Source organism: Hyperoodon ampullatus, assembly GCF_949752795.1.
Source record: "Hyperoodon ampullatus genome assembly, chromosome: 12".
Classification (NCBI taxonomy): domain Eukaryota; kingdom Metazoa; phylum Chordata; class Mammalia; order Artiodactyla; family Ziphiidae; genus Hyperoodon; species Hyperoodon ampullatus.
This window is the reverse complement of record NC_136925.1, coordinates 87871614-87895578: the sequence shown is the minus strand read 5'-3', so window position 1 is coordinate 87895578 and position 23965 is coordinate 87871614. Positions and strand designations below refer to the sequence as shown.

General features: G+C 51.3%; 1 protein-coding gene across 3 annotated transcripts in view; it reads right to left on the bottom strand.

The window, feature by feature from the left end:
- Positions 1-304: 304 nt before the first annotated feature.
- Positions 305-23965, bottom strand: part of AFDN (afadin, adherens junction formation factor) — a gene marked incomplete at its 3' end in the record, with an annotated part of 134584 nt that continues 110923 nt past the window's right edge. For 2 of the 3 annotated variants that reach the window (XM_079716402.1, XM_079716401.1), the window contains exons 23-33: positions 22593-22658; positions 22331-22404; positions 21839-21957; positions 20250-20444; positions 19556-19647; positions 19041-19226; positions 16269-17189; positions 7918-8052; positions 4340-4616; positions 1290-1374; positions 305-458 (exon numbers count right to left, since the gene is read on the bottom strand). In XM_079716402.1, coding sequence (XP_079572528.1) covers positions 305-458; positions 1290-1374; positions 4340-4616; positions 7918-8052; positions 16269-17189; positions 19041-19226; positions 19556-19647; positions 20250-20444; positions 21839-21957; positions 22331-22404; positions 22593-22658 — 2304 coding nt within the window. The remainder of the gene's footprint in view (positions 459-1289; positions 1375-4339; positions 4617-7917; positions 8053-16268; positions 17190-19040; positions 19227-19555; positions 19648-20249; positions 20445-21838; positions 21958-22330; positions 22405-22592; positions 22659-23965) is intronic. The other variant, XM_079716403.1, reaches the window with a different exon arrangement.

The following is a 23965-nucleotide window of genomic DNA, read 5'->3' as shown; positions in this document are numbered from 1 at the left end:
CTCATTATCCTCTACTGTCCTTCATTCTGCCCCCTTTCAGGCCCCGACTCTAAAAGAGAAACGAACAGAAAAAGTTATCTTCGTGGGAGTCAGGTAATGAAGAAAGCAGACAGGGTCTGAATTGTAGAAATGACACTCTCTTGGTAAAATAAAATGGAATTTCTTAGCGCTGGAACGCTTCCAAACGTCAACGCTTCTAGAAACAGGAATCACCAGTGGCTGGGGAAGGTGGCCCGCCCCATCCTCCGGGCAGGCGCAGCCCGGAAGCACAGTGAGAGGCCGGGGCTGGACACAGGGGCCTTCCTCACTTCGTGTTCAGCTCGTTCTCCAGCTCCGTTAATTTGCGAGAGGCTTTCACTTTATTGGAGACGTCGTGGCCTTGGGAGAAAAGGCGCTGGCGCTCTCTGAACGTCAGGTTTTCAGGGGCTCCAGGACCCCCAGGTACATCCGCGTCTTGGCTGCATTGGAAGGAAATGCAAAGGGTTACTGTTCAAAATAGAAATAACCGGTCAACGAGTAGCTAAGTTTACATAACGGGCAATTAAGTAAAATTTAGAACAAAGACTCATTCTTTGTTAAATTTTGTCATACTCCTGCCTGTGGGCTGTATTTAAACCCATGTAGAGAAAGGGCAAAATGTTCTCCTTACTGAAATGTTAACTTTCTCCAGTCGTGCCCAACTCTCAAAAAGCTAGCAACTTCAGTTTTAGCCGGCAGATAACGCTCAGGAGTTAAGTTTAACTAAGGAGCTATCGTTTTGAAATCCAGCATTTTAATGAATCCTACATGTAGCCGAGAGGCATGTATCAATATACTAACTTAATATAAAGTTATAGTAAGATGCTAAAGATTTTCTGGATTAGTTCAACGTCAATGACTTAAGAACTGTTTGGGCATCAGCCGTTCTGACTAAAACCTAGTTGAGGACGTTCGCTGAAGGCTGAGGGGGCGGTCTTTCGTGGTCCATCAGGACACCTGGGCTTTCTGCCCTGGACTTTGCGACCTTCTTTGGTGGAAGCAAACAGCAGTGTGTCCAGCTGCTTCTAAAGTTCTGACCAGAAAGCCTGGTATCTACGCACCGTCTGAAGCAGAACTACGTTAGCAACACAAGATGAAACAAAGCCTCTGTGCTCATGCAATTCTGTACAATGAGAAACACCTGAGCTGACAACGAAGTCTGAAATTTCAGTCCAGCCTCATAAACGGTGGTGCAAGAAAAAAGTCCTTAAGGACACAACGAGACACTCGTCCAGCCCAACTTCAGTTTTAGCAAAAGTTTTAGCAAATACCTTTTAGACAGTTTCTCTCTCGGATCGCGATAAACGTCACGGGCCCCGATCAGCGTTCCGGCAGATCCCACGTAAGAGTTTGGTCCTTTTTCCACAAAAGGAAAAGTCAAAGTTAAAGTACCTGCATTATTTCCAAAACTTCACTCATGATGAAGATGCAGTGCTCATGACGTCTTTAAGTCCTGAATAAAGAAGCAGCCAAAGGCTCTTCCAATCAGTAAAAGGTCCATTAATTGGAAATTCACATCCCTCAGTGGCCTGAGCAACCCAATCAGGACCCTCACAAGGTGCTAAGGACCTGGCCTGCTGCCTTTTATTATTAGAGAGAAAACCAGTGTAAGTCTTGGGGGTAACAGCCGAAAAGTTCAAATCACGTAAAATGTGTAATTATCATGAATTCACAATAAAAATCCACAGAAGACTGACTTAAGTGGGGAGATAGCAAAATTTTTCAGACACTCCTGACACTAAGAATTTTCTTACAAAATCACAGAGAGCAAATGTAACCCAAAGATTTAGAAGTAATGCTCCTCTTTTCAGGACACCTACTGAATTGTTCCCCCACAAAATAAATGGCTATAATTCTTAAAACTTTTGAAAAAAATGAGGTACTAAAACCCCCTAACGTTTGATACTAACGCTGCATATACAAAATCAGTGACAAAATAAAAAGGAGACCTGAAGCAGCACGGTGTGACTGTCAAGACACCTGGCCTATGGCCCGGCCCGTAACCGTGGGCAAGTGACGTGGGCCGGCCTGGTACCAGCACCACATGCTCATCTACTGCAAAGGGCTGTTGAAGATCAAAAGAGATGATGCACGTAAAAAGCTTTGGATGCATCCGAATGTAAGGTAATAATGCCGCTAAGGATGTATGATTAAATCAGTACTAAGGTATTTCTGTTAATTGTTAACATCAGCAAGAAAATTTCACACTTTGAAAAATCTTTTGCTTATAACCTAGGGTGGAGGAATAAATGCTCAAAGTACTCAGCAAACACTGACAGCGCTGTGCACTGGATTAAACAGGCCACAAAACTATCACAATATTTCAACACTGAAATTATCCTGTTCAGACAGGTTGCACAAAAATGAATGTTTATGTTTCTTTCCTCCCTTTATAAAAGGAGCGTCTGACGCACAGCCATGTCTGATGCGTCCAAGATGGAGCTCAGTCACTCCTGACGGGCCCCTCCACGCACTGCGTCTTCCCTCATGAGTTAGCGCGGGCCACCGGATCACGGCCTGGGAAGTCATCCTCCGCAAAGACTCAGAAGATTAAAGAGAAACACATCTCTAACTTCAAGTATCTATCCTGGGCCTTCAGATAAATTATTTGCAGAGTGGAAAGCTTTCAATTTTAATTCTACATTTTTCCTTCATTTTGCTTTAAAAACACTGTGTTTTATCTTTTGAGCTTTGATTTAAGAATACTTGCTTCTTCCCACTGGTAAAAATCAATTGTTAAAAAATTTCAGAATTTTTAGTCAGAATATCAAATAGTTTCAGCTGACTATATATGAAGTAACACTACACATTCTTCAAATCATTTTCAAAGGGCTTTAGTAAAGAACATTTCTTAACACGTTGCTATGCTAAAATTTGACATCATCCATTCCAATCCGTATCCTAACCCTATTCCTCACAGCATCAGGGGAAGAACCGAGTCCAGGCCACAGAGGCTCATGGCAGAGGCAGGAGCTGAACAGGGTGAGACAGTGGGAGAGATGGCGATGCGAGGCCAGAACGCAGACAGCTCTGCACTTTACGAGGAATCTTCAAGAAGAGGAGCGACCAGACGCAGGGCGTCACCTGCTCCCATGCGGTACTTTTGGTGTGAAATAGAAGAAGGGTTAGCGATGTGACCGAAAGCCCAGATGGTCAGAAGTGACGCCGCACTACAATATCCCTCACCAAGCCTCCTGTTTATCTGTCACGTCACTCACAAGACACCTAAGGTTCAGCCTGTAATCTGATGCAAGGAGACGGATGGCATCTTGCTTCAAAACTTGCTATTATCACACAGCTCTTTAAAGGCACCACATGCTAGATACTTGCAACAGAAATTTTACAAAAAGATTTAACGTTGGCTTCTAAGTGACTCGACCTAAGGATTATCTACTAAACTCTCCAAGTTAATCAGAGCTCTGACTCAGGTGGCAAGAAAGAGCCTAGTAAAACTCATTTACCTAAGAGTCACGGTTACTTGAGTGATTGTTCAGTTCTTTTAGAACTGCCAGGAGCCCGATGCACGGACTCTGTAGAACCGAGAAGCCTCAATTTGAGAACGTTTTCTGCCAGCCTCCCAATGTTGTTTAAAGTGGCCAGATCAGGCTGAAGTCTGAATCTCGATAACGCATAGCTGTACTTTCAATCTAACTTTCAGCGCTGTCTCCAAAGCTGATTAGGAACACGGGCCTGCAGCACCCGTGGGTCACGTGGGTCTGCGGTCCACGGAGGGTCACGGCCAGAGGCAGCCGCACGCCCCCGGGGCCTGGCCAGCAGGGCCGGGACGTGTGAGCGTGGGAGGGACCGGGAGGGACGGGCCGGCTTGGGTGGGGGTCGCCTCACACCCACCCCGACAGGGCAGCTTAGCCGGCAACACGGAAGTTGTGTGTGTGTTAAACAGCTAGAAGTACGCAGGGGCCGACGGCACTGGCAACAGGAAGAAGTTTAACTGTGGACACCGAGATGCTCGAGTGGCACCCACTCGTCTGAGGTAGGGGACAAAGGCCGGGACCCACAGCACTTCAAGCAACTAGGGGGGCGGAGGAGGGCTGCCGCTGCCGGCTGACTGAGGAAGCGGGACGGTTTCCAGTGCGGAGATCACTGCTGGCGCCCCGAGAGGGCCTGCCCAGAGCAGGAGCGCCGGCCTTCAGGCTGCGGGTGCAGCAGGTCACCAGGGCCAGCCCGGCCATCCAGAGAGAGCCCCGCTCCACGGCGGGCGGCGCGAGCCCAGCGGAGCCGAGGGGCCGGCCGGACAGACGGCAGCAGCTCGGCTTGTTGGCGGGGGCGGGGGGAGGGCCTGGCGCTGGGGGCGCATCCTGACCTGCCGGGCCGCCGTCCTCGTCGTCCTCCTCCTCCTCGGCGTAAGCCACGAGCTTGGCGGTGTACAGGGCGTCGGGGGAGAGCACCTGCGCCTGCAGGTAGGAGGCGGTGCGCTGGGGCGGCGGTGGGGGCGCGGGAGCGGGGGGCTCGTAGCCCCGCGGGAGCGGAGGGCGGCCCAGGCCCAGCTCCTCGGGCTCCAGCAGCTGGCGCTCGGCCTCGTCGTGCTGTCGGCGGCGCTCGGCCTCCAGGCGGCTGTAATACCCCTCCTCCTGTCGCCTCTGTGGCGGGGGACACAAGCGCAAGGTCAGCGGGCAGGAGGGGACGGGCCTGCCCCGGGTCCCCCAGCACCACGGCGGATGGACCCGGACACCATCTGCCCTTGGGATTCGAGTCTCCGACGCCAGACCGCGTGGCGCCGGGGGGAGGGAGGAATGAAGGAGCTGTCAGGGCCCCAGCCCCAGGCACCACGTGGCTGTCCCATCCCCAGCCGCTTCTCTCTCTCTCCTTCTGTTGCCGGTAGGACAGTAACTTACCGGTGACTCCTGAGTTTAAAGACAAAGGCACACCCAAACTAGGCTGCAACTGCCTCTCTACAGCTGGCACTTCCAGAAGTGCAGCCCTGCGTGCTTTTCCACCGAACCCCGGGCAACTCAGAAGAGCGGTCCTTCCTTGACAAGAAGGCGTGATTACGTCACCTGGCTGACTTCTAGGTATTCAGAGGGAAGCGACTAGGAAACCCCGAACCGGAAAAAACAGGACTCATCTTTCCAAGGTCACAAGGAACCAATACACTTTCCACGGTACTTACTTGGTATTCCCAATCTTAATAAACTCCCTGCCAGACAGAAAATTGAGAGAGCCAGGCAACAAGATATTCAAATGTATTTTGACACAGACTGTACATTTTTTCTGACATATATCTGCACAAACTACAGTTGACAGTGTTAACTGAACATTGAAAAAAGTAACAGCACAGTTTTGTTAAAGATTGACAAAAGTTTCAGAACACAAGAAAAAAGTGAAGAAGAAAGGAGATGAAAGATCAAACAGAATAATCTGCCTTAACTTGAGGAATGTTCAAGGTACAATGTGCAGTGTACAGAACGGAAGTACAGTGGACTTTAAATTCATTCAATGGAAGATGAGTAATTTTCGGGGCCTTGCTGGCATTAGGATTAGAGTTTTTAGTCCCCATTTCACTTTGCACACTGTGTCTTCCCCCTACCCGCCCCCCCCACACACACACGAGTACACAGTGGGCAAAGCTTCACCTTCTGAGGGAGAAAACGCTAAGAACAAATGCCAGCCTCAATCCTGGCCCTGGGCCCCATTTCTCACTTTATCTTCTTACACTATGTTGAGACACCCTGAAGGAAAAACATTTTTATACCTTATTTTCTACACAAAATGAGCGTTCTCTTAGAGTGGGGAATTAAATCTGGAATGACCTCTGCAGAGTTTAAGTGGAGTTGTGAGGAATCTTAGTATTTTGTGAACAAAGCTCACTTGGTAACATTTTAGGGAAACCAAAACGTGTTCTTTCAGTTACACTAAGAGCAGGTATACAGTCACATGAACCAAGAAGACTTCCATTCTACCCAAAAAGTGAACGGCATGTTTTCCTATGACAGAGCAAACCCATCAATTTTGGACATTCTATATAAAAAATAGGTTATTCGGCTTCTTTTTACACTGAGCGCTCAAGTATAGAAGCAGTTACCCACACACAGGTGCATCTGACATAATCACGAATTGTGAGAACGCACACTGGAAAAAAGTCAAGTAACCCAGGAGTTTCCCAACGTGGAGAACACGGCCTGCACTGCTCCCAGGTGGCCGAGGGCTGAGGCAGAGGTGGGACGGCTGAGGGGGGCCCGGCCAGGAAAGTGCACCCCTGCGAGCAGCCCCGGGACGGCAGCACGACAGACACTGTAAAACCCGGGTCTAGTGGCTCAAACTGTGGAAACCCCATTTCCTTAGACACATGACTGACTTTGACAAGCTCGAGGGGAGCCTCACCACGAAACCCCCGACTCTGGGAACAGCGCACAAGCTCTTCAGGCAGAGCTGACAGCACGATGACGGGCACGGTAAAGGCAAACAGACTACAGACGTGGCTCGTCTCAGGGCAGGTGTGCCCACGTCACCTACCTGGCTCGCATTTAATCAAGTCGTCCGTCATTCCCACTGCCTTACTCTCTGCCTGTCGCGTCCCCCCTGACACCATCGCTACGAGAGCCCCCAAGCTTCCTCCTGCAGGGTGCGCCGTGAGGGTGCTCGCTGCACTTTTCCCACCAGGAGCCGTGACCTCAGAGCTCCCGCCTTCACGGAACGGAAGTAACGGAAGGCCAGCTTCTCCCACACCTCGTCCAGGGACCGGCCGGCCCTGGAGAGACCCGGAAGTGAGCCCAGAGCCGCGGCGACATGCCCGCAGACGGCAGGGCCTGGAGGGCAGCGTCACCAAGCGCCCATTTCTCAGGGGAGCTCAAGTGTGCTGTCATGTTAAAAGCAATTAAAAGGATTACCTGAATCTTAGAAACCCACATATGGAAACAGAGCAATAACTCAGGATATCTACCAGATTACACACTGAATTAAATTCCCTTGTATTGTGTTTTCTATAAGCCATTTGCTCTCTTCACCACTGACCAGAATTAAGTCATGAAATAACTGATTTGAAACCCTTAAGGTTAACAGAGTGACTGCCTGGTTTCCTGTCCTTCCCACGGCCTGACCTCCCTGTGAACAACTGGACACTTGTCACCTTCACAGTGACAAGCTGGACCCCGTCCAGCAAAGACCAGAGCCCCGAGCACACAGAGGCCCCACAGTCCACAAGCTTGAGTGACAAGACTCGGAAGAGAGGGGGTGGGGGGAGAGCCTGGAGAAGGGGGAGGGGGAGGGGACAGCCTGGAGGGGAAGGGGGAGGGGGAGGGGACAGCCTGGAGGAGGAGGGGGAGGGGGAGGGGACAGCCTGGAGGAGGGGGAGGGGGACAGCCTGGAGGAGGGGGAGGGGGACAGCCTGGAGGAGGAGGGGGAGGGGACAGCCTGGAGGAGGAGGGGGAGGGGGAGGGGGAGAGGGAGGGGACAGCCTGGAGGAGGAGGGGGAGGGGGAGGGGACAGCCTGGAGGAGGAGGAGGGGGAGGGGACAGCCTGGAGGGGGAGGGGGAGGGGACAGCCTGGAGGAGGAGGGGGAGGGGGAGGGGGAGAGGGAGGGGACAGCCTGGAGGAGGAGGGGGAGGGGGAGAGCGAGGGGGAGGGGGAGGGGACAGCCTGGAGGAGGAGGGGGAGGGGGAGGGGGAGAGGGAGGGGACAGCCTGGAGGGGGAGGGGGAGGGGGAGGGGGAGGGGACAGCCTGGAGGAGGAGGGGGAGGGGGAGGGGACAGCCTGGAGGAGGGGGAGGGGGAGGGGACAGCCTGGAGGAGGAGGGGGAGGGGACAGCCTGGAGGAGGAGGGGATGACAGCTCAGAGGACAGGGACGGGGCCGGGCTGGCCGACTGGGCTCCAGTATCCGCGGTGGTGGCCTTGCGCGTCCCGGGCCCCTCAGCCGCGCACCCCCCGCCCTCAGAGCACCAGGACCTTTTCTTCGGCCTCGCGCCGGGCCCGCTCGTCCTCCTGCCGGCGCCGCTCGTCCTCCTGGCGGGCCCGCTCCTCAGCCTCCCGCGTCCGAATCTCCTCCAGCTGCTGCTGCCGCCGCCGCTCCTCGTCCTGCAACTGAGGACAGGTCCCGTTCAGTCTGCGCCCGGAGCATCCCAGCGCCAGACACAGGACGCGCACACGACACAAGCACACGCACGGCCGAGGACAGACACCAGGTGGAGGTCACGGCGGACACCAGGGCCCGCCACCTAACGACTCTGTCCCCACCGCTCCAGAACTACGCTTCCATCAACTGCGGCTCAGAGAGGAGCCTGGACGTTCACACGTGAAACAGCACAGTTCCTTCCCTAGGACATACTCGGCTTAAGCAGCTCACTTGGAGGCAGAGACGGACTCCAGCGTGCGGAGCCGTGAGACACACCGGACCCCCCGCTTCCTTCGCCCCGGTTCAGTTTCCACCGTGAAGGTCAAGAAAGACTCCCCACTCTTGTGGCCCGTGGCAGGTGAACACTAGCCTCTGGATGGGGGTGGGGTGAGGCTCACGTGGCAGCAGAAGCTCCAGCGGGCCAGCAGCCTGCCTCGTCTTAGGGACAAGGCTTCTAGCTCTCCTCCCGCCCGTCCTGGCCCTTTGCCATCCGTTCCCTCTGGGTCCCACCCCAGACGCCAAGAATTCCTTCCCAGTTCAGGGATCCCCCAAAGTCTGATTCACAGAATGTGAAGCTGAACTTTGGGAGGAACCTTACTGGAACTCTGTCCTGCTACCTGTCTGCCAAGTAGCTGTCCACTCTGCTCGAGCACCTTCAGTGTCTGGGGCCTACAGCCTGCCTCCCAGGACAGTGTACTCCATTTTCTGGTAACTACTAGTCCAAAAGCTTTCCTGCTGTTCTAAAATTCATCACCGCATCGCTGTCTATTTTTCGTCCCTCAGGTTCTGCCTTTCTGACACAAAACAAATTTAATATCTGTCCTTCACACCATTCAAATACTTAAGGACACCTTCAAACACCTAAGGTGTATTCTACTCGGCTCTCAGCTCCTGTACCCTCCTGGTCACATTCCTCTGTACACTACAGGTCGAAAATGCCTTAGGGAGCCATAAATTTAAAGTGCATTTGACTAGCAGAGAACAGGGTAAGAGTCTCTTTTTGCCATGTCCGTAGGCTACAGCTACTTTTGCAGTTACAGCCTAAGGTAACCGGTGACTTGGAAAAGCTCGCATTCGCCATTTACTTCTTCTCTGTTCCAGACCTGGGCGTGGCACAAGAGGTGACTCAAAATTTTAAATTAAAATAGCACTGAGGCCATCTAGTTCAACCTCTAAGCACTGCAGGAATCCCTGACATAAAATCACTCAAGGTGTACTTCAGCATCTATATAATCACTAGTTATTCTATAGATTATGCATAGCAAAACCAGAAAATGTTAACTTCTGGATCTGAACTGTTGGAGTGTATTTTTTTCCTAAACAAAAACAAAAACAAAAACCGAACAACTTGACTCTTGCTTGGTTTCTGTGGAACAAAAACTGTATCTGGTGGGAAAGTAACTAACTTGTGTCATCACGCTTTTTCATGTCAGCGAACAAAAATAAAACATCTCAGAAAAAAATTAAAATTCCCTTCTCAAGGAGACAAATTAATTTAACTGCCTCTTTAGTATACTCTAGGTATAAGCCCAGAGGGATGCTAGGATAATTATTAGGTTTTGGAGGTTCTGGAGCAGGAGTAGATGCTAATGATTAAGAAGCAAAGCAGCAAGGAAGCAGTCAGAAGTGCCCTGCTGCGTGGAAATGCAGAGGAAAGGACTTACCACGAATTTTAGAGTCATCAGCACAAATTATGGGAAACAGCACCCAAATAAAAATAACAAAATAAAACAGCAATTGATCACATTAAACATCTACAGAAAAGTAATTGATGGAAGAATGTAAAATTGCATGAATGCAACAGAGGTGTTTCTGTTTCCCAATAAAGCAAAAACTAATTTCATTATGTTATATCAGTACTTTTTAGACCTAATTAAAAACAAGTTCTGAGAAAGAAAAGCAGTATACACTGAATTAGCTCTTTTAAGTTAAATAGTATAATTTTAAGAAATCAGAACAATTTCAATTCTCATAATTAAAGGTATAGAACTCTATCTTATAAATCTATAAACAGGCATTTTCTCTTAAAATCCTGACGGTGGTAAACAAGGAGCCTTCCCCTTGTGCTGTTTCACTGGTTTCTATTTTAAGGTAGCAAATGAACCAGTGCTGTTAGAACTAAGGCAGTTTCTTTCCACTCTTTGGTAAGCTGTTTCACGTATTTTCATGTTCAAAACACAGACTGTTTTGTTTTTCAAAAATATGCTGCTTTACTCAAAAAAAAAAAAAAAAAAAAAAAGGGAGAGAGAAAAGAGAACCTCTTACTTTTCCGCACGTAACAGACCCGGGTGGTACACTGAGGTGTCGGTTACGTCTCACAACAGTTAAAGGGCACTTCAACTTAAGTTGGGAAGTTAATGGTTCTGAGAGCCAGTGACTGGGCATTAACACTGCGAGGTTACATGAAAAGCAGACAAGCTCGCTGTTTCACATTAAAGGAATGAAAAGTCGCATGCTATCAAAACGGTCTCGTAGGAAGTTCTACTTGGGGAAACTAGACCTGAAGAGACATAGTCATCATTCTTATAGAGTGAATCAGTACAGCCCAGACTGAAGCTACTCCAACCAAGAACTAGGCTGGGATTCTGAGAGCAGCACGCAAGCCTGACCCAAGGCCTTGCAATACCGAGGCAGTCCGAAAAAAATAGTTTAAAAAATAGTATGCTGAGATCTGTGTGTTTATATTTTATACTTTTGTGGTATACTTTATACCACAAAAATACAGTCACTTGTATCTTCAATTTCATGTTGAAATATCTGAATACAAAACGGGGCCAAAACATCCTTTATTTTTTGACATTTTCTCTGAAGAGCCACTCCAAGTCTGTCAAGCACATCACCCCTTCTCTCTGCCTTTTTTGCTTATGCTCCCACCCATTAAAAAATACTCACCCTAAAAAAACTTTAAGGCCCCCAGATAAAGAGGCCCCCCGATAGGCCACTTATTAGGACAGGACTCGGGCGTCCTGTCCGAGCACACGCAGCTTCCTGCAGCTTCCTGCCGCGCCCCGTCTCGGGGAGGAATCTCCCTCTGGAGGGAGGGCCCTTCCCATCAGCAAACAGCGGAAGGGCGGCCACTGGACGACACCAGCTCTCGGCCCTCGGTCCGTGGGGCTCCCTTCCCCGGGTGCAGCCGTCCCCTTCTTTGTAACTGAAGGAACATGATTCTGTCCAGAATTCTAAGGGAAGACCCACAGGTGCTGGCCGACTCCAGCGGCAGAGACAGGTAAGAAGCGTGGCTCACAGCAGCCCAGAGCAGACGTGTGAAGCTCGCCTAGAGCAGCTGTTCTCCCCGACACAACCACAGGAACTTCGTGTTCTACTCCCAAACGCACACATGCTGGTTTGAGTATGAACTTATTTCTCCTCCTTGAATAAAACTGACGCTTCCCGAAGGTGGGCTGTGTCTACCTACCAGCCTCAACGTCCTGGGCAGGGTCTCCCACCTGAGCAGGCAGAGAACGCTCTGCTGCCTTCTGAGACAGACCCCTCTGCAGGTACAACTCTCCATTAGGGTTCCTACTGATTCTTGCTTGAAGTTTCTACAAAGCTTCTAATTCAACTGCTTCCATGCCTGAGACGCTCTGGAGGGCTATGGCCAATTTCTACATAAAGGCCAAACAAGAAGGCAGCCCACAGTGTCTCTGAAAACACCCCCTCCCTGCTCTACCTAAGGGGGAGGGATTCTTCCCGTGAGCTGTCGGGTCATCTGAGACGGAAGATGAACCACTTAGCTGGCAGCAGACGAAGCTGCGACGGGCCAGCTGAGAGACCGCTGGCCTCGGAAGCGTCTCCTTGAAAGATGGTTCGCAGGAACCGTTTTATGAGCAGCAGACATTTCCGTGAAGCACAAAGAATACTAAGTATGAACCCAGAATATTCCGGTCAGGATCTCGACTCTCAGTCTACACGGTGTCGGGTACCAGGCCCGCTGCCCGTCTCGTCTGCACACATCGCAGTTGTCACGGAGGACGAGAGGGCCGCAGAAGTGGTCACCCAGCCGCCTAGAGCAGTGAAGGCTGAGCTCCCCTCCTGTCTGCAGGGGGCAGGACCGGCTGCCCCTCAGAGGTCAGCAGGGCCAGCAGGCACGGCCGCAGCACCGGGGGCGGCGGCTGGGCCCGGGAGGCGTCCTGCGGGCCGGGAGACCCGGGGCGCTTCTCGAGGGGCAGGGGGCCGCTGCAGGGTCGCGGGGCTTCTGCGACCTGCCGGGCGGTGGCGGCCGTGTGCAGGAGAGTCTGCAAAGGGAGCACGGCCCGAGCGAGCCACCCTGCAGGTGGTCAGGTTCCCAGGAAGCTGGGAATCCCTCCTCAGGGAGGGGAGAGGCACCATGGCAGCCGCAGGCTCCCCAGACTGGGCGACTGGGAGAGTCGGGTGCAGCGGGGAGGCTGCAGGTGCAGCGGATGGCAGCTCACTGTCCCATACGCAAGTGCACGGGAGGCTTGGGTCCGGGAGGCGGTAGGTGAGCGCGGGGGAGGCGGCCCGGGCCCACGCGGGGCGACGGGCACTCAGGGACCCGGGGACCAGAGCCGCCAGGGCAGCCTCGCCACCTCTCGGAAGCTCCCATTTATCCCACGCATCACCACAAAAATCCCGGGACAAAGCCTAAGGAAAGGCCTTACAGACCGCACGGGCAGGGCCCTACACAAGTGGGCACACGCCTGCACCTGGTCCCCATCGTCCCCGGGGGGCCCAGTGCCTAACAGCCTCCGGGACAAGGCAAGAGCTCAACCTCTACTGGGAAATCAGGCTAAGAAATGCTCGGAAACATGGTGCTTACAGTCAACATCAGCTCTCGAAATAATTATCTTTTAAAGGAAGAAAACCCCCGAACTACGCCTTTGAAATAAAAATCTTAGTGCACCCTTTACCCTTGGGTATTGTCACTCACCTGTCACCACCACGCTCCCCCTCACCCCGCCCCCGCCCCGCCCCGACACAGGATTCTCTTGGGGCCACAGTCAGCGCATCTCAAAGCTGAGGCCCCAGGCTGCCTGGCCTGCACGCATGTGACAAGGACCTGGTACCTGAAGAGACAAGTGAGACTGACCGGTGTCTCCCACCCCCTTCCATACGGACACCTTAACACAGAGGGGCAGGGAAAGAAGCAGATACTTCTCATCTCTGTCTCATGCAGAGAAAAACGCAAAGCCCAGAAAAAAGCCCTCTCAGTCATCGAGGAGAGGAGATGTTTTCAAGAGAGGTTTCCCTTTGGAGTGACACTGCCATCATGCTATTTAAATTGAAAAAAAAGAACAAAACAAAACAAAAAAAGGAGGACTGCTATTTGGTGAAAAGGCCATTAGAGTCAAACCTGGATTCAGAGATTTTTTTTAAAGTACTGTCAGATACTGGCCTTATGTCATTTAAAAGCTGACTAACAATAAATGTTGACTTAAAGTCAGTATCAATACACCAGAGCATGAGTGTCTGGCAGATGAGAGAGGTACCGCCCTCGAGCATGAGGGGCACTAAATGACCATCTCAATTTCCCCAATATGGACATAAAACACATTACAGTTACAGTAGAATGTGACCTCAAGTATTTTTTGGCAATGAACTGGTATGCCCAATAAACTAAACTCAAATCATGTGGTGTTATTGAAGAAAACACAGAATAAATGTTTACTGGAAATTCCTCTCTCTCTAAGGATAGACAGTTACACCCTAGACAGTTACATCTTAATTGGCAAACAATGTCAATACCAGTTGAATTGAGCTTCTAATAATGAATACTTAAAATGTATTTCTAATGTAACAAGAAAACAATAGATTACTCACTGCAAAATTTCTCATTTGCCTATGTATTTATGAGTACGTAAGAATACAGAGTACGAATTTTATGACTAAAACTGAGTAAAGGTCAAAACCATAAACAAACAGTAAGTAACACTTAAAAAGTAACAGAGAAAAGCAAAGAATAACTAAATCTAAACACATTCAAAAGCATGCTTCTAGAGTCAGGGAACTACAGATCCTGATCTAGGACACCCCTGAGAACCAGATCTACTGAAAACATAAAACCACCACCACTAAAAGGAAAAAAAGGAAATCAAGACAGGAAAAAAGTACCCAAGGGAAAGAAACAAGAACATACCAAATCTAGAACAGAGATTGCTGGCATAGCAGTCTGCTGCAGGTAACAGAGAAGGAAAAAAAAAAAAGAAAGATGAAGTGTGAAAAAGGTTCAGTTTAGATCTGTATCCGCCACCAGCGTATCTGTGGTTCTCATGCTCCATCTGTGTTTGAAGGACAACCCAGTGAGAAAAGTAAGGAAACTACAGACCAATTTCCAGTATTCAGAAATAGAAAAATGCCCACATGGTATTAAATCCTTGAGCTTTATTATTAAGACACGCAGCAACTAAAAAGAGTAAAATTTCCCTTAGCTCTCTTACTTGGAGACTAAGATATTAATCTGAAAATAAGTAATGATAAACACACAGATACTTTAAACTATCACAAAATATCGTAATTCATACTAAGGGGCTTTGAAATATTCAGTGTTTTAATCATTTGGAAAAACTGAGAGATATTCAATAAAATTTTAGCCTTCAGAGAAAAGAATAATTATAGAAATACTGCAACGTGGTTTCTAACTTTTCCCTCAACAGTAAATATTAATGACGTCCACTTATTTACCACAAACATCAGTTTTAGATTCAGATCTAAGGCTGCGGCAGAGGTAAGCCTTCTTGCCTCGCATCGTGGGGACAGAGCCCCAGGGCCACGGCCACAGCAGCCTCTCGGGGAGCCCACCTGCAGCGCGTCTTCTAGGACCCGGGTGGAGCAGGGGTGGCAGCCGTGACGGGCACACCGCTAACCACCTACAGACGGGCCAGAGCGCTGACCAGAAGGTGGAAATAGCTCAAAGGACCCTTATGCTGAAAGTAATCAGTTCTTCACAAACAGCTGCTCTTTCAAACAAAACAGTATTGATGGTAACTACAGTTGTTTTTGAGGGCGTTTACTACTGATGACTTGAAAAGTACTAATAAAACAATGTAATGTTTACCATTTAGACCTTCACTTAAGACACTTAAGTTTCCTTAGAGGGATTCCAGCTGAATTTTGGACCAAGTTACATATACGTCTGCTTGAGCACACGTAGCTAACAAGAAGTGTGTGCGGTGACATTCCAGGAAAATAATTCACAGAGCAAAGTGAAAGGGCATCACAGTGCCAGCTCAAGGCACTCGCTGCCGAGGGTCTAGGATTGAATTTCATTCTGAGCTGGAAAGATTCAAGGGTCTGACAGGACAGGAGACCCTTGGTTTAGGTCTCCAGTACAGATGGCATCAGAGGTGGAATTAGAAACAAAATCCAAAAGACAAAAAGGACATGCCCTTTGCTGTCTTTTCTCAGAATACTGCATTATATCTGGAAAAAAAAAATCACTAAAATGCATTAACGTAAAATGGTCCCTAGCACTCGCTGCAAATTAATACCAGTAAATGCTTCTCTGTCGACAACTCTCCTGATACACAGGGTAACAGAGAACCTCAGATGTGGCATTTTAACAAGCGACTGCATTAAACTAATATAAATTAAAATTTTCTTCTTTGACTTGACACAAAAGGAATATAAATTATTTTTAGAACATGGAGAACCATGAATAAAATCCTAAGTTCTCACTCCCTTTAAGCTACCACTGAAATGGAATTGCTTAGCACTTTAATAACACTCAGGGTCTCCATCTACCTGGGCCGTGACATCGGACCTGACCCTGCAGCTGTGAACCGCCCCTCTGCTACCCCTGGGGAGCACGGACCATGGAGAACAGGGGCCGCCCGTCCCGGCATGAAGCTTCAGGGCACAGCACGCCTGCCTCCGTGTGCCGGCGATGGCGGCAAAGCGGGGCAGTTAACAGCCGGTCCGGCCCACAGAGCCTGAGAGACGTTTACTCTGCGGCTGTTGAAAGACACGTTGCCAACCCCTGATCACGGTGATCACCGGTTATTAACGCGTCTTCTCCACCCACGTGCCAGCCAGCCGGCCGCAGCCAGTGGGCGCCCCACAGCTGTCAAGCGCCGTCTGACCGCGCAGAACCAGCGCCTCTCCAGCGCGCGTGCCCAGAGCATCTCGCCCCAGCGCCGCAGGACAGCAGCTCCGGCCACGCCCACGCCCCGCGGAGGCTGGGAGCCCGTGCCGCGTGCCTGCCCGCCTGCCCGCCTGCCCGGCCCGTTACCCGCGCTCTGCGCTCGGCCTCCAGACGCTGCATGAGCAGCACGGTGTCCACGTCGTCGTCCTCCTCCTCCTCGTCGTCCTCGTCCTTCTGCTTGGACTCCTGCAGCCGCTTCTGGAACTGCCACTCCAGCATGAGCTTGCGCAGGCGGTCGCTCTCCTCGGCCGAGCGCTCGGCCTTGCCCTGCAGCTCCTGGATCTCGCGGCTCAGCAGGTCCACGATGTGCAGCTGCTGCTGCTTCTCCAGCTTCTCCCGCGCGTCCCGCTTCCAGGGGTCGGGGGACAGGCTGTCCCCCGAGGCCAGCTCCTCCCTGCTGACCGTGATGTACTGCAGGTCCCGGCGCTCGATGGTGCGCGGCTGCTGCTGGGGCTGTAGCTCCCGGATGACGGTGTCCGGGGCGCGGGCAGGGGCGGGCGGGGCGGCGGGCGAGGGCGGCCCGGGGGGCGGGGCCTGCGCCCGCAGCTGGCCCAGCCTGCGCTCTTGCTCCCGCCGCCGGCGCTCGCGCTCCTCCTCCAGGCGCGCCTTTTCCTTCTCGTACCAGCGCTGCTGCTCCTCCCGCTTCTTCCGCTCTGCGGCCACCTGGGCGCCGGTGGGAGGCGGCGGGAGGGGCGAGTCCGCGGGGCCTCCGTCCCCGTCGCTGGCAACGTAGTGCCCGGGGGGCGGGTCGGTCCGCACCGGCGGGGAGGCGGCTGGGGTCTTCCAGCGCCCAGGGCCGCTCTTGGTGAGCGTGGACGCGGGGGTGCCCGCCTTGGAGGGGGGGCCCAGGTGCTCCTGGCTGGACGTGCTGGAGCCCAGCGAGGAGCCCTGGTTGAGCCACGCGTCGCCGCCGTCAGACCTGCGCTCCATCGCCGCCTCCACCCTCTGCCGCTCCAGGTGGTACCCGACGACATCCTCCCGGAGCTCCTCCTGGGACCGGGTCACACGCTGGAAAAGGAAAACGGGAAACCGCTGTGTTTCAGCCACCGTCAGAAGTTACTGAAAGTACATAAACAGTTCAGCTCGGGAAGAAAGGAGTGAGGGAAAGTGTGCGGTGAGCGCACAGGACGGGCCCAGGCTGCCTGCGCCCAGCGCTAATCCCGCGACGGCGCTTTCCCAGAGGACGTCTCTATCTGTTGGAAAGCTGACGGGGAAAAGGGAAAGCGGCGCGTCCTCTCCGCACCAATGGCCAAACAGCGAAATGCGCAAAGGCTCGGGCTCTTCACGTCCGGCACTGTCCTTGTTCTGGGGCCTCACCGGCGTCTCCACTGCGGTGCCAGACACGGGGCTGACCTTGAGCAGAGGAATGTGCTTAGTCCGGTGTCGTGAAGAGCGACAAGAACTATTTCTCTGCAGTAACATTCTAATTAGCGTTCAGACTAATTATCAAATCCTAGCCACGTGATCCATCCGCGACTTTCTGAGTCCCGCCAGCTGACCACGGGCCCACGAGCGCCGGGCGCAGCGAGGAGGGATGAGCCTGTACCCGAGTCTCAGGAAGGCGGCGGGATGATCTGCGGGACACACCCGCTGCACGTGTACGAGACAGTGAGTACACCTGCTTCCGAGGCTAGTCTTGCGCGAGGAAGAGGCATGTCTGAAAGTGGCGTGATGTGACAGAAAATGATTTGCTATGATGTCCCAGCCCAGCAGTTTTCTTTCCAGCCCTATTAATGAGTAGAAATTGAAGACACAAATCTGGGAAATAAACTATTTCCCTTTTCTCAAAAGGCACACCAAGAACAAAAAAAATGAAATATATCACTTGAAAAACCAGCAGCCTGCTAGAAAAATGGAACACTTACTTCCCACATTTTCTACAGCTTTGCCGTGTGCGCGGAAGCGCAGCTTTCTGACTACTGGGCACACGATCTACAGCTCACATAAAAGCGTGACCAGACTGCCTGCTACGTGTGGAAGGCACTTCTCGAGTAGAAAGCTTTGGAGTCCGTGCATCCAGACTACACGCCTGCTAACCCTCGCGGTCCAGTGATAACGGGGTCATCCTGCGCTTTCCTCGAAGACTTCACTTTGCTGCTGGTGCCCACTCACCCCCCCACCCCCGATAACTCCTGTCAAATTCTTGGTCATTTCAGCATCCGTGTAAGTGACCCCTCAACTCCCTGGCCCCCCTCCGGTGCTTATTACCCACGCTGTGAGGCAGAGGCAAACAGCACTCACAGGCCGAAGGCATGCAGGTCCCCGGCACTGTCCAACCCCCGTGCCTCCACGCATGGAAGGAGGTCTGCCTCAGGGCGAACAGAACAGCCAGGCGACTCGTGCCCAGGGCCGTCAGAGGGGGCTCCTCCCAGCCTCGCTCACGCTGCCCCTGCCGAGGCGACCCTCCTCGGGCCTCTTACCCTCAGCTCAGAACCCAGCTCACGTAATTACGGTCTAGGTGAGCATCCCACCCCAGCTTCAGCTTCACGGGCGGGACCACGGCCGTCTCAGCTTTCCCGGGGCTTGGAACAGCCGCCGATGTGCGCCGAGTGCCGGGGACGCCTCCAGCTTCCCGTCCGCCACCACCCCCGCCACCCCGCTCACTCCAGGATCAGTGAGCCTCGCCTACAGACCCTAGTTAAGCCTTCAGTAAGAGAGCAAAGAACCGCCTTGCACGCTCAGTGTTCTCTCCTATGCCCTCTTTTCCTCAGGTGACCGCAAAACCCGTGAGAGAAACAAAGGGAGGACCAGCAGCAGTGCTGCTCTGCGGACATTGTCAGCCGTGCCTCGGAAATCCCGCTGTTCTCCCGCACGCTGGTCCCCTTGGGCCGAGGGCGGGCCGGGACCCCTCCCCCTCACCTGGACCGCAGTGCTGGAGTGGCTGCTGTCCGTGTGCACATGGGGCTTCTCCTCATAACGGGGCCACTGGTCCTGAGGAGGAGCCGTGCGGTCCTGGGACTTGGAGGCCGGGAAGGTGAAGTACTCCCTGGTGTAGGTCTGCGTCGGGATGGGGTAGGCCTCGGCTCGGGGAGGAGGCGTCTGCTCCTGCAGACGGGAAGAGGGAAGGAAGCTGAGCTTTCCGCAGTCTGTACCACAGGCTGATCTAATTTCCAATGACTTCTCTTAGTAGGACCCGTGTATTTTAAAAACGGTGTTAAAAATTTTAAGTGTTCGATCCTGTACTGAGAATAATTAAAAAACATTTTATTTTGCCCCGACTTACTAACTGAAAGCTCATTTACCCATTATATTAAAAATTCAAAACCCAAACACTCAGGAACCAGAAACCATGAGAACATTTCCCTAAATAACTCAGGCCCCCTGGGGAACCCAAGGGTCTGCTGTCGGAGCATCTGTGTGCTCACGTCTCAGACCTCAGCGCAGAGGTTTCCAGTGGAGACGGACGTTATCTTGGCCGCTGTCCCAGAGGCATAGGCACCTTTCCCGCCGGGACTAGGGGGCTCATCTGTTGGTGGAAAACAGGAAAGAAAGCTAATGTTAAATAAACAAGCCCGACTTAACATCGTGAGAGCTCTTTACGGGCAGTAACCTCGCGCCGGGCGCGTGCACGCCGCCAGCGAGGTGTCGAGAGCGCAGACACAGAAACAAGGTGCGTGGAGGTGAGGGCCCACCTCGCCCACTCCTGCCTCCTGAATCATCAAAAGCCCAGAGCCACGAAGCTGTATCTGCGAACCTGGTATCTGGGGCATGTCTCCTCCCAGGAAGCTGCTGCTTCCTGCTGACAACCCTTTAACACCATAAAGACCGTCTGCTGCCCCGCGGGGCATCCACCAACCTGTGCTCCCCCTCATCAGTGTACCTGCCCAGAGCATCCAGGAATCGAAGTTCCCGGACTAGTTTTTATTTCCTGTTAGCACCTTAGCTGTAGCATCTTTCATGAAAAACCCACCCCAGTTGGCTAACCTACGCAGATAATAATGTTCTTTTAATGCGCAGCAAACCCGGGGCACCCTCCTCCCTTTGGCTGTGAGCGGGCATATGGCGGGGGGGGCAGGCGGACGGGGGGTGCGCGTCTCGACGGGAGAAGGGCCGCGAGGGTCCTCTTACTTGCGACGTTGGGGCTGGAGCGGTGGTCAGCCCTGTTCTTCATCAGCCTGTCGTCGCCGGGCAATTTCTTTGGTTCACTGTATTCCGCCCAAGGCATCTGAGGGCTCTCCGGGGACCCGTTTTGAGCTGAATTATTATAGAGCTCAAAACCTTCACTCTTTGGTCGGGGTTTACCTGATCCACGACGATCTGAAACTGAAATCAAAACACCTTCAAGATCTGTTCCTTTGTTCAAGATCTTATCTTAAACACCACTGAGTTTTAAAGGAAAGGTGAAGCTACAAATATTTAAAACTCCACAAGTAAGAATCTGTTTTTACCAGAAGAAATGAGGTGATTTTTATATAAAAGTAAAATCTTTCTAAAGAATCTCTAGGAAGTTTTCAAAGAAAGCAACATTTAAGGGTCACGGATGAGATAAACTACTCTTTCAAAGCTCATTTTCTCACTAGCTTACCTGCTCAGGTAACAGGATTACTGTTAAAGTGACTTTTCTGGCTGAAACATAAATACACTTCCCTCAGTTTTTCAAATGTGTGTTACTTCTTTTAATCACTCAGGGTTGGGGTCCTCACCGTGGACCGCTGTCACCGCTGTGATCACTCACTCTCTACTTGTTAGCTTTCCTGTCCTCTCCCTCGACGGCCCTGACCTATTAGTTATTCCAGCAGTTTCCCTCGTTGGTCCTAAACTCATCATCTCGTTTGCTTCTTTCAAATGACTATAAACTAAGACATTAGACAACCAATGTGTTAAGTAGCATGTCATGAAAAAAGCGAAACCACAGCCGTGTGAAGGCCTTGTGTTTGCCTGGTCCAGGCTCTCAGCGCTCCAGCTGCAGTCACTATTAGGCGTGGGCTCTGGGGATGCACACAGCCAGCCAAGGACATGCACAGTACGTGGTGATTTAACAGACAATGGGAATCATAATGGTTTTCCCCTGGTTTCTCAACTAATTCTTTACAAAGCCCCACATTTATATTGATTTTATTCTGAGGTTTTTGATGTACCTACAAAACCACAGTTCCCACCAACAAGTTACTTATTCAAAAACTGAGCTTTTTAGTTAAAGTGAACCCTCTACATAACAATCATGCCCTATTCTCAGAGCATGCAAGACTGAAACAACTATTCATACACACGCGTGTAAACATTCCTTCGGGAGAGAATTCTACTTGTTCTTTGAAGGCTTTACATCCCGTGTTTGTCTGTCAAAGATGAAAAGTCACTCCTCCACTTACTACCGACCAAGTGCCCCGAGTGCTGGCGTGTGGAACGTGTGGGGTCCCCTGCAGTCACCAGGCGTGTGCACGTCATCAGTGGCTCTTGGGGGGGGGGCCCTAATAAACTACCACCACCGTAGCGCCACTGGTCCCGGCAGCCCGTGATCTAGTAATCCTGGGCACCGTGCTCAGTCTCGCGTCATTCTTTAAAACCGGGGTAATAGCGACAACAGGGCCTATTCCACAGGGTCTGTGAGTATCAGAAGAGGCCACGACTGGGAAAAGCCTGGCACACGGCAGGTGTTCAGTAAGCATGAGCTAAAACTGCCAGCAGTCAACGGGGGCGGCAGCGACCGCAGTCCTTACTTCTCTGCATCATGGGGGACGGCTGATTGAGCAGGGTAGCGAGACCGTGATAAATGGCTCCTTGCTTTGCTACTTCCAGCGTCACCACGGAGCTTGTCCTTGTCATCAGTTCTGCTGCCCTGGGAAGAGAGCATCACAGCTGTAAGAGACGTGATTCAGGCACCTGTCCTGTCACCACGGCAGCCTGTGGTCACAGCACGGCCAGCACGCCCGCCGGCCTCACCCGCCAGCCTGAGTCAAGTTCTGACAGACTCCCTCCCTCTGATTATCGATAAGAACAGTAGATGATTTCCAGAAATTTCAGCAGTGCTAAGAGTCAAAGAAACGTATTCAGACTAAAATACATAATTTTCATGTACACTAAGACTTTTACACTTAGAGAGGAAGGGCATAGTTTTTAGCATGGTTTTTCGTCTTCCAATTCCAAAATTTAATACGAAATATCCCTAAAAAGTGCTCTTCTTAAGCTTTAAACAAATAAAGAAACGATACCTTTCTTGAGAGAGTCCTACCAGACTCCGTCCATCCACGCTGAGGAGCTGGTCACCTGCAGCCAGCCGCCCGTCCTGAACGCGCCCGGAAGGCATGCGGACAGGAGAGGAGAGGGGACATCAGAGGGAGAAGGAGGGAGAGGAAGCCAACGATAAGTACGCTCAGACTTGGGTTTTCCACAAACTACAACAGCCGGCACATCGCGTGTCGTCTGTTAAACACAGGACGCACCGCGAGCTGGCGCTTTAAGAGTCATACCCACCACATCAGCCGCACCTCCTTTTACAACAGACTTGACGTAGATTCCAAGTTTGTCTTGACCAGCACCCTACACAAAAACAAGGTGGAAAACACCGCACTGAAAATACACGGTAAGAAACGTAAAAATAAAACATGCATATAGATGACTGTAAGTAAAGTCTTAGCTATTGTTTTTACATGAAAATTAGAATTGCAAAAACTATATTAAGAGAATTAACACTCCGGTAAATATAAAGAAACTAACAGGAAATGCACCTACTTTGTCTTTCCAAATTAAGAAAAACTACTCCTGAAAAATCAGTCAATTACCAGTCGGCTGGTGAGGCGACCACGACCGACCTGCAGTCCTGAAGGCAGAGATGAGTCCTGACGGCACAAGGGTACGTGAGCCACGCTAGCAGCAAGCACTACTACTCACCTTAATACAAAAGCAGCTCACCAGAGGGCTTCTGCATTCCCAAACTTACCTACCTCCCCTTACACCCTTATTCTCTCCACACATATAGTTTAAAATCTAAAACAAGAAAAACCTTCTTGTGGCAAACAAGAAGAGGGACTTAGGTAGAGACAATTAGGCAGAAAATACTCTACACTGCCACAATTAAAGGATCACGCATTGTAACCCTAAGGAAGTCCTGAAGCTACAAGCACCAGCCCACGCAGCACACGCGCGCACACTAGCTTCATTGCACGTTACATCACGGATGGGCAAGGAACCTCTGTGAGGCGAATGTAAGAAATAGATACAATTGCCTTACAGAATCACCAGTGTTCTATTTGGACGTTACAACTACAACGTAACATCAAAATTTTAGATAATTTATTAGGGCCACCAAAGGAAGCACTCATACGTATGAAACATCACTTGGATGTCACTACCAATATTCTACAACTGAGAACATATTTCTCAGCTCGAACCTCAGTACTTATGAAATATTGTATCACAAAAGCAAAAATATAAGGTATCACAGAAAGGTATAAAGACAGTTCAACCAATGACTTAATTGACACCAATTTTCTACAACACTCTGGAACTCCCAAATTTCCACTTGAAAACTTTATTTTTCCCTTTAGTTAACAGAACAGGTTTAAAGAGGGCAGTCTGACCAACCAGCACTGCTAGTCCTCGCCCTGCTGCCGTCTCAGGGAAAACCCAGCAGAGGTGCCGTTTTGTGAGCCTAGAAGCACCTACCACTTACCTCTTTTTGAAGACCACATACACTGCCTCAACACAACAGCTCCACTCCAGGTTTCCTGGGGTTACATTATCTGGGAGCCGATTTTATAAAAGCTCTACACAAGGTAAGTGAAATCCGTATTCTCCTCAGCAGCTCCTGACCCTCTGGCTGAGGTTTCCCGACTGTTCCCCTCAAG